The 12,463-nt window shown below is 38.5% G+C and overlaps 1 protein-coding gene across 3 annotated transcripts in view; it reads right to left on the reverse strand.

Moving 5' to 3' along the window:
• The window catches only part of LOC134211640 (protein vav), a 30,675-nt gene that overhangs the window by 10,125 nt on the left and 8,087 nt on the right, over positions 1 to 12,463 (reverse strand). The window contains exons 2-8 of one of the 3 annotated variants that reach the window (XM_062688721.1): positions 5,001 to 5,179; positions 4,855 to 4,929; positions 4,467 to 4,576; positions 4,304 to 4,404; positions 556 to 927; positions 372 to 491; positions 195 to 311 (exon numbers count right to left, since the gene is read on the reverse strand). In XM_062688721.1, coding sequence (XP_062544705.1) covers positions 195 to 311; positions 372 to 491; positions 556 to 927; positions 4,304 to 4,404; positions 4,467 to 4,576; positions 4,855 to 4,929; positions 5,001 to 5,179 — 1,074 coding nt within the window. Of the gene's footprint in view, positions 1 to 194; positions 312 to 371; positions 492 to 555; positions 928 to 1,019; positions 1,123 to 4,303; positions 4,405 to 4,466; positions 4,577 to 4,854; positions 4,930 to 5,000; positions 5,180 to 12,463 lie in introns of those variants that run through there. The other 2 variants (XM_062688722.1, XM_062688723.1) reach the window with 2 other exon arrangements.

The following is a 12,463-nucleotide window of genomic DNA, read 5'->3' on the forward strand; positions in this document are numbered from 1 at the left end:
CATATATTAAAATATTGAGCTGGCTGACGTCTAATCGCCTTTCTCTTTGACGCGCACAAGAAGAATAGGATTTGAAAGAGAAGATGATTAAACGTCAGCAAGCTCTATATTTGATCGATGTATTGCGCAATTTTGAATCATGCTGTTACATTTTGGCGCCCAAATAAGTTAGGTAGAGTGAACGTCATACTTACTTTAACCTTTTGTATAACAACCAGGTGTTCTGAATCTCGTTTAACTTCGTTGGAATACTGCGCTACATCTACCATTGCCTCTTTGGCTCGCTCAAGGCCACGGAAATCTTCGTGCGACTGAAAAACACCAATAATTATTATAGTTCATGAAGATCCCCCAAGCTTTGCTATACATACCGGACTCGTTTCTTGTACTAATTTGTCTAATAAAAGATGATATTTCAAGATCCTCTGCATAGGAACAGATAGTATGTCACGCAGTTGAAGTCGACCGTCACTGTGCTCTTTTTGACTTTGCTATGGAAATATTTAAATACTTAACTTAAATGTTCTTAAATGCACGCTTTTACAGTTCTCTTACGTTAACGATTTGCTCAACGTTGGAAGATTTCTTACAAACATCTCGAAGCATATCAGAAGCGTTGGTCATACTGGAACAGTAATCACCATAGATTAAAAATGGTTCTCTAAATTCTAAAAATACTACGCTAAGCTTTAGTTTAGAATCCACGGCCACTGCTTCCTTCAACTTGGCAAGGAACTTCTCGTGAATGTCAACCAGCTCCTTTATGCAGGGAAATATTATGCGTAGCACCTCTTTTGCCAACGCCCTTTCTAGTGGTTGCATAAATTTATATTTCAGTGCCATCAGGGCATCCAGATAGTTTGTTTCCGTGTCGACTAGTTCTTTGATGACGAAATCTCTTTGTTCGAAACTAGCTGTCGAAGCAAACTGAGCGAAGAAAACGTTATAAAATTTGAAAACAGTATGAAGTAACTACAATAGGAAAGTATAAACATCGAGGGGAACGAAACACGACTTACCTGGTTTCTTGAAATATTTTGTATTGAACATAAATCTTGGTAAACTTCTTCTACTTTGGTATCATGTTCATCATGACCACTGCAAACAATGTGATTGACGGTTCTAGTAACATGCAAAAATGAAAAAAAAAATACAAAAATAAGAATAAAACATATCACATTTTCAAATAGGGGGAAACGACAAAAATATAACATATGCATTACACGCGAATTTTTTGATCATGCGAATACTAACGGAAAGAAATTCTACCAAAGAAGGGAAAAATCTATTTGCTCAGTATCCCTCTTATTAAACTAGCAATTCTAATCGGAAAATGTTTCCAATTTCTTATAAATGAAATAGCACTTAGACATTTGAGGTAAAAACGTTTAATTATTTCACGTCGGCATTAGTTGCTCATAAGGAAGAATTATTACTGATGCCATGGAGACGACATTATAGGAATTATATCAAGAGGCGACAATCCTTTAATAAACAATACTACATACATTGGCGTAGCTAGCCCCGATGCCCAGGGGGGGCTATAGCCCCTTCATCTATTTTCTCTATTTTGAGCTTCTTTTCAAAAATTCTCAAACAATTTAAAACCTCATTCTATCTTACTGGTAATGTGATGAATATCAGAACGTCGGCTCAGGAGGCATGTTTTTTTCTGTTGTAGCCCACAGTGTCGAAGACCAATTGTTTACCAGCCGATGATTACTACAACGACTCAAATTGATAGCTATTGCTATTGCGACTAAGTGTTGTAGCGCTCGGCTTGGTCCCGCACACTGTGACGGATCGCTGCCATATTCAAACGTTTCAGGGATCCCAATGAGATTCTGATTAGAATTCTCCAGGAATTCCGACGCAAATATTCCAGAAATTCCGATGGAAATGTTCCAGGAGCTCCAACGGAAATGTTCCAGACATTCCGTCTGAAAACCTCCAGGAATTCCAACGTGAACGTTCAGGGTTTTCGTAGTGAATGTTTCAGGGATGTAGAAGAACATCGTCGTAGGATTTCTAAACAATCTATCGACGGATCCAGAAGCAAATCGTCGAGGGACAGTAAATTAATCATCTAAGGATTCCGTAAAGAATCCTCCAGCGATTGCGAAGGGATGTTGAAGCAAATCGTAGAGGGATTTCGAAGCAAATCATCGAATGATTCCGAAGCAATTCATCGAGGGATTCCGAAGTAAATCGTCGAGGGAGTCCAAACTAAATCTTCGAAGAATTCCGAAGCAAACCGTCGATGTATTCTGAAGCGAATCGTCGAATGATTGCGAAGCTATTCCTCGAGGGATTTCAAAGCAAATCGTCAGAGGGATTCCAATCGGCGAGGGTTTCCGAAGCAAGTCATTAAAGGATTCCGAGGCAAAATGTCGAGAGACTTCGAATTAAATATTCTAGGGATTCTGTAGAAAATCGTCGACGTATTCTGAAACAAATCGTCAAGGAATTCCGAAGCAAATCTCCAAACGAAACAAATATTCGAACGACTCTGGAGGAATACCGAGGCAATTAACTAGAGATTCTGAAGAGAATCCTCTAGGAATTTTGAAGGGTATCTCCCACAGATTCCCAAGGGTATCAACGATACCGAAAGGAATCCAGTGTGAGTTCTTCTGTATTCCGGATGGAATAATTCGATGATTCTGAAAGGAATTCTTCAGAGGCTCCAATGAGAATTCTTCTCGGATTCTGATGGGAATACTTCTCGGATGCATATGGGAATTGTGGAGATTATCATGCTGCTAGGCAAGCGGAGGTCTGCTGAAAATCTTTTACTCTAGTCCGTGATGGTTGACCACATATCTTTGACTGCTAACACGATTGCTTTGATTGATATTTTGGTAGCTCTCCATTGTTGTTCATATCAAGCTTGCTTTGATGCTTTCAAATCAAGTAGATATTGGCGAAAAAAGGTTGCATGAAGAAGAAAAAGTCGAAGGATGATATTAAAAAAAATGCACCGGAGAGCATACGGAAATTATTTTTAAAAGTCTCAAAAATTCTAGGAGCAATTTAATTAAAAACGATTAGTGGTACGGGGTTGGACTCTTCTTATACTATGTATAAAGTGCAAAATCACAAAATAAAATTCAAAATCGAAATGATGTGTTTTTATACAATATAAAAAAAGTTCAACCCCGTACTGCAACCGTTTTTAAATATAATGCTCCTAGATTTTTTGAGGATTTTTCAAAAATATCCGTCTGCTTCCCGTGCATTTTTTTTTCAAATATCATCTTTCGGCTTCTTCTTCTTCTTCTTCTTCTTCATGTAACCTTTATTCGCCAATTGCCTTTACATAATTAACACCAAGTGCAATTTTAGTGCCACACAGGAATCTTTCTCAGAAATGAGAAAAAAAAACTCATTTGTCTGCCACTCATTTCATTATGACAGGGAGAATATGCGAGATAACTCATTTGTCTTCAAACTTTTTCAATAATTCGCTATGCTACATGTTGAAAACTGATATCACTGCTAACTACTTTGTCAAATCCTAGGGGGGGCTAATTTTTTTCTAGGGAGGGCTAAGCTCCCCCTAGCCCCCCCTTATTTACGCCAATGACTACATATAAGTTTATATATAGGCAATGGCGAAATCGCATGACTCTTTGATCTAACAGAGTTAACCGTGGTACTGATTTACCAATAAAATGCATCAACGAGACTTGAAGGACTTTGAGATATTTGAAAAAAAAAAGTTGAATGGAATTGCATCAGTTGTTTGGAAAACCATCCATCGTTCACGCCTCGAAAATTAAAAAAATGCGGTGGGCTGGGTACGTAGCCAGAACGTCGGCCAATAATGGTTACAAAAAGTCAAGGTGCACTGTGAGAAAGGTGGGCTGAAAGGTACCGTGCAACGTACAGCTATGAATCGAGCTGTATAGAGACAACTTTTATTTATGTTGCGTATATTTTTTTCACAGTCTGGTATTACTTTTGTTCATTATTTGTATATTTACGTTTACGCCGGTGTAACCTATATTTTGTTTATTTCTTATATTGCAATTTATCCTGGTTTAGGTAAAACATGCCACCATCAACATATTCAATCGTAACGTAATGTTTATAATTATGGAACATTCACATAACGTCCCAAATCATAAACTAAATAAAAAAAGTGGAACAAAAAGGTACATTTAATAAACAATTCGAGCATTATTTTTCAGAACATTCTACAAACCTTAATAAATATGCTAATTCTATTCAAACTTGTAACAAGCAATACTATAAAATATCAGAAAAACGGTAATCTACATAAACCTGAACAATTGTTAACCTGCGGTGAAGTAGTTGAAGAGATAGTAACGTAACACAGATCCTCGTAAATTTTACCGCAATCATTGGCGATGTTATCGTAAATTTCTCTTTGGTCGGAATCTATTGCAGATGATAAGCAGATTTATTATGACGAAGCTATTGCAAAATTTCTGTTATGTTACCCAAGTTAGAGTGATGATCTGTAGGCCATGTCACTCCGTAAAACTGGTTTACGTTGTTTGTGTTCATTACACCCCTAATTTCCGGCTTAGTAGTAGTATAAATGTTAGCACTGTAATTCAAAATAGAAAATTGAATACAATTGGATCGCGTGTTATCGGACTTATCAGAAAAAAAAAGTTTAGTGAAATAATCAAAACAAAATACTGGCTGAGATTATCCATCCCTATCTAATCTGCCGTTGTGCCGCTTAAAAATGCCGTCTGTAGGCAGTTAGATGTCATTTCCTGAATGCATTTGCTCTTTGCACGAAGTTTGGATACGTATAGGATAAGAACAGCAAAGTTGTATCTAACAAAGTTGAAAAAGTATTAAAAAAAATCTACTCACGATCCGTGTAAATCCTTATAGATATCTTCATCAGAGTGGCTCTTATCCGACTGCGATATTTGATAGTTAAAACCGCTGCGAGAAAAATGTTTACAACAATAGCAAAAGTTAGATCATATTTTGTGAAAAAAAAGAAGTTTACTTACACGACATTTTGCGCAACCTGCGCTTTGCGAGACTGTGAAAGCTTTGACAATGTTATAAGCACTCGATGGAAGTTTGTGAGATCATACAGCATGGTGGGATCAAACAGATCCGAATCTTTTAGGCCGAAATTTGTTTTACATATTTCGAGAAATAGCTTGATATTTTGAATGCATAAGAACTGTAAAGAAACGAATAATGTCGTTATTGCATTGGTTGAATTTAGAAATAACTCGGAGAACATTATTTTATTTAGTAACTAGCTGCATTAGCACCTCCTCTCAGATGAGTGGTCTGGTTGCGATAACACTGAGATCGAAACAAAAGACATATCATTTTGTGATGGTATCGCGTGGTATCACATCCTGAGTAACCAAAAGTTTATTTAAAACTACGTTTTTTGCTTAACCCTCTCCCGCCCATGGTGTCTGTAGAGCACCTTCAAATTTTGCACCTTCCCTTCATTGAATCGTTTCAACAACAAAAAGCAATATTTGGCACATATTAAATTTTGTGGTTCCATTAGACTGCAAATAAAATCAATTTGAGAACAAATAGTTTAACTATTGAAAACAATTAATTAACTATTGATCTAAAATCATGATTTACAATCAACACCTTTTTTTCGTTTTCCACTAATTTAAGCTATGCCAAATAACTTTTGTTCTGGCACTGCGCAACTCGATCAATTTGATTAAGCGAAAAACGTACTTTTAAAGGAACTTTTAATATTACTTAGCATTTTTTATTTTTTGGAAACCCCATATTTTTCTGACCACTTTGTCTCAAAATCGGTCACCTTAGTAGCAAAATAAAAAAAATACAGGTACTTATCTTTGGGAAGGATTGCTTTACTTGATTATAAAATATTACAAAAATTGGAGAGATCGCATGGCCTAAAATTGATTAATTCCATGATTTTTTGGCATTCGCATTTTTTTTTTGAAAACGTTCAATAAATCGATTCTCCAGAAGGTGGGAGGTCTCGAACCACTATAACATTTATTGTCTTCGAAACCCTCCACTTGGTAAATTTGGTTCTAATTGATTGATTAGTTCCCGAGTTACGAAGAAATTTCTGTCTTATTTGTATGGGAACCCCCCTCTTTCTGAGGAGGGATGGATCTCGAACCATCAAAGGAACCTTTCCCGGCTCCAAAAACCCCTACACCAGGGATGGTAGCGATCAATGGCTAATCAAATAGTGACCTCAGTGACCAACGATGGCGAAAAAAGAGACCAAATAGTGACTTTCAGTTGAAGAAAAAGTGACCAAATAGTGACTTTTGTTTTGGGCACGGCAAATGCAGGGTAAAGCGTACCATTGGTACTTCGCGTACCTGAAGGAATAAAATAGTGGTCCTTAGCCTCTTACCCAGCTACTCCTATCCCTACCTACCCGGGTAACTCGGTTCGTGGAACTGCAAATCTCTCAACTTCATCGGGAGCACACGCATACTCGCCGATGTGCTCAAAGACCGTGGATTCGGCATCGTAGCGCTGCAGGAGGTTTGTTGGAAGGATCAATGCGAACGTTTAGAGGTAATTGTAACATCTTGTTAAATAGGCAAAAAAGGGTGATATGTTTTCTGGTACAAAATAAGGAACAAGTCTAATCGGCTCCATGGTTAGGAAATAACTACTTTATTTGATTCTCAGATCGTACATTCAACACAGTACATTTTATTACATCTCTGATACTCTCTGATTATCAACAGAGAGATAAATCTTATCTCTTGGGTTTTATCGAAAGTGGGGCTGTTCAAGTAGCCACCACAGTAATCATACCATCTAGAGCTGTGCGCCGCCGCGCCGCGGCCGCCGTCGTTTTTAAGCGCCGCCGCCGCCACCGTTTTTGACCGGCGCGCCGCTGGCGAATTTTGAGCGAGCCGTGGACATAATTTAAGTTCTGTAGCCTGGGGATAGTTTTGGGAATTTATCCGCCTCTCCAATTTGTTAGAAGACAAATTCCTTATACATTTGAAAAATTTCGGCTGCGCCGCTGAAAAGAACATGTACACTCAACCGTCTTTTTATGTCACTTTGTTGTTGGGATGCAAAATGATTTTTTGTTAAGATCACTTGTTTTTCATTTAATTGATCTTCGAATTCTTTTAAATATTATTCATGGCAATCCGCGGACCCAAATTAAATTGATTAATTAACTATGTTATCGACAGGTTCGTTTCAGGTCTTCCAATAATTTCCTGGAGAGATCTTCACGCGTAAACGTATCTTACGGTCTTTATATCAATATTATTAGTGATTTATGAATCAAATTGGACATTAGGGTGGTTCAAAAAATCGATTTTGCTCCACAGTGCTCATCTGATTCTTTACCATGTTCTGAGTGTCCTCTGAAAATTTGAGCTCATTTGGATCAAAACTGATTTAGCACAAGCCGTTTCAAGTTTGCATGCAAATTAGTATGGGGAAATTTATTTTTTCATTATACTGTTAATGACGTTTCCCCATTAAGCGCAGGTTAAAAGGAAACCTACATAGCTAAAAGCGATGCTCAACAGCTTTCACCCAACGAAAACTACATGTTGATTAATCGTCCCAATAATTAGTAATCGATTTTAAGACAGGTTGCGAATCTTTAGTCATGATCGTTAAACTTCTTTGAGGGCATCACTGAAATGTGCAGTGCAACATAGTAGCCTGAATTTGTGTGTGCTATCTTTCGCGCCACGAGCAGCAATGTTGCCTGTTGATGAGTTATGCAATTAGCTCTAGAAAACCACGGTATAGATAATATTCGATTACTAATTATTGGAATTGTGAAAGCTGTTGAGTATTCCTTTTAGCTATGTAGGTTTTCATTTAATATGCGCTTGATGGGGAAGCGTCATTAACAGTATAATGAAAAAATAAATTTCCCCATACTAATTTGCATGCAAACTTGAAACGGCTTGTGCTAAATCAGTTTCCGTTTCAGTTTCCAAATGAGCTCAAATTTTCAGAGGACACTCATAACATGGTAAATAATCAGATGAGCACTGTGGAGCAAAATCGATTTTTTGAACCACCCTATTGGACATACATTCAACATGTTTTCCATTACAGGTAACCCAAGAATTCCGCGACCTTAAAGTCTATACGGGTAATGAAAGATCTATTAGCTCCTTCTTGAAATTTGACCTCTTGTTTAACGGTTATCCAATTTGGTTATTTGGACATATCTAAGATCCAATAAGGCGTAAACTCAAGGAAATTCTTGGAAGACCTGCAGTAAAATAATTTTTGAGCGGATATCCAATTTGGATCTATGGAATACAAAGCGCACCAATTTTCAAGGTTTCCCCTAAGACGCTCAATACTAATTAAGCATCCATTTTGAAAAATAGATAATAGCCTTTTGAGTGCGCGAGCAGACCTTCATGTCTTAACTCCAGGGCATTCTTGGATGAACTGGGATGGAAAACTCTCATCAAATTCAATTCTATGGACCACAGTCAGAAAAAAAAACTAGCAGCCGTCAAGGAGCTCAAGGCCTATACTTCAGGCAATTCTTGTATGGACTGGGATGCATATTTTTTCTATCTCGGTAGGGATGAGTCTTTTCTAATTATCTTAAAAATTTGAAAACGATCCGTTGCGCTTAATAGTTTACTTGCTCAAGAGCAGCTTAGGAAATGAAAACATTTTGGATCATTGTATTTGAACGGCGTGGGACACAAAGTCGGGCATAACATAATTCATAGTTGCTTATTAGTACGTAGTATTAGTACTCATAGTACGCAATTTTAGAAAATATGATTTTGTAACTGATGACAGACATGATGTAATGTGCCATCAAATGGTTCGATACGGTGAACAGCCTAGCATTTCTGACAATGACAAAATCATCGTTGAGCCATTTTGTACATAAGAGAGCTAGAAATATTTTTGAGCATCTTTTTTACATAACTAGTAATATAACGGCCCTGGTGGTCATATGGCTACCACTTCTTCCTTATACGCAGAAGGTCGTGGGTTCAGCCCCAGGCCTGTTCCATTCCTCCTACTTTGTATCTTTTCATATATTTCTCATGTTCTAGCAATCTCTAGAACTGGAAATGGACTTTCATACCGTTTCCATCTTCTATCCCTAAACCTACAACTTGATTAGTTCTAGCAGTTAACCGTTAGAATTCGAAATGAGAAAAAAAGATCGTTTCGGCATCCAATTAGAATATACCACCAAGAACGAACCTCTGCCATAGAACCTAACCCCTAGATTCCAATAAAATTCCACAGGAACTCATGGCGAATGCAGATGTGTTCTCAGCTTGTAGTGGGCGAGTGATTGCATCATCAATTCCTTCCCATCCCCGATAAACCGTGAGGATGTGGCGTTATCGACCATTCAGAATAAGAGAGCTCTCGGACTGTGCACATTGAGGTTAAAGAGTAAATCCCATGCTTCCATCTATTGGTTCCTTGTGCAATTGCGATTGCTCTGGTCAACCACGGAGTAGCAACTACGAAATGCACGGCCATCATGCTCGTGCTTTCAAGATAACTGGTAATCCTCCAGGTACATTTTTAGCTAACCCTTCCTAGGAAATTTCATCTCCCGGAACTATGGAAAATTCATTTCTGGGATTCTGAAATTTCTGGAACTCCGCCACCAGCGATTCCTTCTGCAGAAGTTCTGGGGATTCAAGACTCCTCCAAGAAGTCGGAAGTTCCCACACTAAGAGTTTTGAGGAATTGCTCTGTTAAAAAAAATGGATTCTTTAATTCAGAGAAATTCTTTTCGAATGGGTCATTTGGCCGAAAGGGTCATTTGGCCAAATAGGACAATTGGCAGAAAAAAATTTGGCCGAATAGGTTATATGAAAAGTGAGAAATTAGGAGTAAGAAGAAAGACGTTTCAATTCTCATACCTTATTTATCACTTCTAACTGTAATAAATTAGAAGCGCGAAGTGAGCAGTGAGAGGTCTCACTACTTATTTCACGCTTCTCACTGATTTCGCGCTTCTCACTTTTTACAGTGACAAGGAAAAAATGAAGAGTGAGAAGCGAGTCGTCACTTTTCTTATTCCTAATTTCTCACTTTTCAATGACCTATTCGGCCAAATGACCCTTTCGGCCCTCCTTAGCCGTGCGGTAAGACGCGCGGCTACAAAGCAAGACCATGCTGAGGGTGGCTGGGTTCGATTCCCGGAAATTGTCTCGACTTCCCTGGGCATAAAAATATCATCGTGTTAGCCTCATGATATACGAATGCAGAAATGGTAGCTTGGCTTAGAAACCTCGCAGTTAATAACTGTGGAAGCGCTTAATGAACACTAAGCTGCGAGGCGGCTCTGTCCCAGTGTGGGGATGTAATGCCAACAAAGAAGAAGAAGACCCTTTCGGCCAAATGACCCTTTCGGCCAAGCGACCTTTTCGGGCCAATGACTTTTTCGGCCAAACGACCCTTTCGGTCGTTATTTTTCTTTAATTTTGAACAATTTCTCTATGACTTTAGGAAATTCCTACTCCATGAATTCTGGGAAACTGATTTTCCAATCATTCTTGGTTCTTCCATCTCAGGTGGTCTGAGAACTTGTCCATTCAGGAATTATGGGGAATAAATCCACCCAAAAATCTAAATAAATGCAACACCATCGCCTCCCTTCCAGCAACGCAGGTATTCTTTTCTCTCGCTGGAAATCTCCCCCAGCTATTTTGGAGAAATTCTCCTCCAAGAATTCTAGGAACTAAAGAACTCTAAGGAACTCTAAGATTAGTATTTTTGGAGAATTCCTTTTTCAGAAGCTCTGGGATATTCCAATTCTAACGCAGTGTTCCATCTCTTTGATTTTAATTCAACGCCAGCTATTCTACAGCGACTTTTTGCAGCACACTTTCGAGGCACAAATTAACACAAAAATTGAAGATTGATATGTCCTGTTTAATTGTATTGATGTGTTTCTTATGAATTCTGATTGCTGTATTATGAGCATATTTGTTTGTACATATGATAATTAGATTTGGGGTTTTAGATAAAAATGCTATCCTTATAGTCATTGACACAAAAAAATATAAATAAATAAATAAATAAATAAATAAATAAATATTTCTTCTACAATAATTCCTTCTACATAAATTCTCCTAAATACTTATTTAGGAATTTTGCCCCACGAAAGGTTAGGGCAATTTCTCTCGCACGAACTTTGTGGAATCCCTCCCCCAGAAATTAAGATGAATTCCTCCTAAAGAAATTTGAAGGAATTTATCCTCCTAGAATCCTGTCGAATTATTCACCTCATCCTAACTCTGGGGAATTCCTCCCTCACGAATTATATCTTCTCCTATGAATTATTGGAAATTTCTTCTCCTTGTATTCTGGGAAATCTTTCGATAGGACTTCTAAAAAGTTTATTCTACAAGAATTTCTGTGAAATTGTGGTAGGGGGGGTGGGTTTGGTTTATACTCCCTGTTTTCAATTCACTCCGAGAATTCCATATCTATGAGTTTTAGGGATTCTCTTGTCCAGAAGTTCCAAGGAATGAATAATACGTTCTGTATGGGGAACTCATGAAAATTTCCATCATCAGTTACTGTATATTTTTGTAGGGTTTTCTGACCTTCAGGAATTTTCTCATCTGTCTCTTTCTGTATCGCAGCTTGGTGTTCATCAAGCACTTCTACAGTTTAAAACTGCGAGGTTTCTAAGTAGATTCACTTTTTTTTTGCATTCTTATGTCTAACTGTGACACTAACACGATGATGCTCATATGTATAGGGAAGAACCAAAAAAACTTACACTGTGCTATGAAATGGATCCAGTCACCTTCTATACGGCCTTGCTTTGTGGCCGCCAGGCTAAATAATTAAGGATTTTGATTGGATTTTCACTAGGAATTAAGATTTATGAAGAGATTTCAAGAAGAATTTCTGGAGAGAAAGTAATGAAATTCCTAAAGAAATTATCTGCATTATCTCACTATATTCCTGAAGAATTATTCAACAGCGTACAACATAAATTATGCTTATTGTCATTAATGCAAGAGACATGCAAATATTATTCCAAAAACAATTGTTCTTCAACACGCGCCGATCCGAGCCGCCGCCGCCGCCGCCGGGAGCATCCGCGGCGTGACGCCGGCTAAGCCGCCGCCGCCGATAGAAAATTGCGTTCAAGCCGCCGCCGATAGAAAATTGCGTTCAAGCCGCCGCCGGTTCAAAGTGGATACCATCTACCAGAGCAGCGGCAACACACACGAGCTGGGAACAGCTTTCATAGTGATGGGCGAAATGCAAAGGCGCGTGATCGGGTGGTGGCCGATCAATGAATGAATGTGCAGGTTTAGGATCAAAGGCCGGTTCTTCAACTTCAGCATGATCAACGTCCATAGCCCACACTCCGGCAGCACTGATGATGATAAGGACGCATTCTACGCGCAGCTGGAACGTGAGTACGACAGCTGCCCAAGCCACGACGTCAAAATCATCATAGGAGATTTGAACGCTCAGGTTGGCCAAG

This window comes from Armigeres subalbatus, chromosome 2 (genome assembly GCF_024139115.2).
Source record: "Armigeres subalbatus isolate Guangzhou_Male chromosome 2, GZ_Asu_2, whole genome shotgun sequence".
Classification (NCBI taxonomy): domain Eukaryota; kingdom Metazoa; phylum Arthropoda; class Insecta; order Diptera; family Culicidae; genus Armigeres; species Armigeres subalbatus.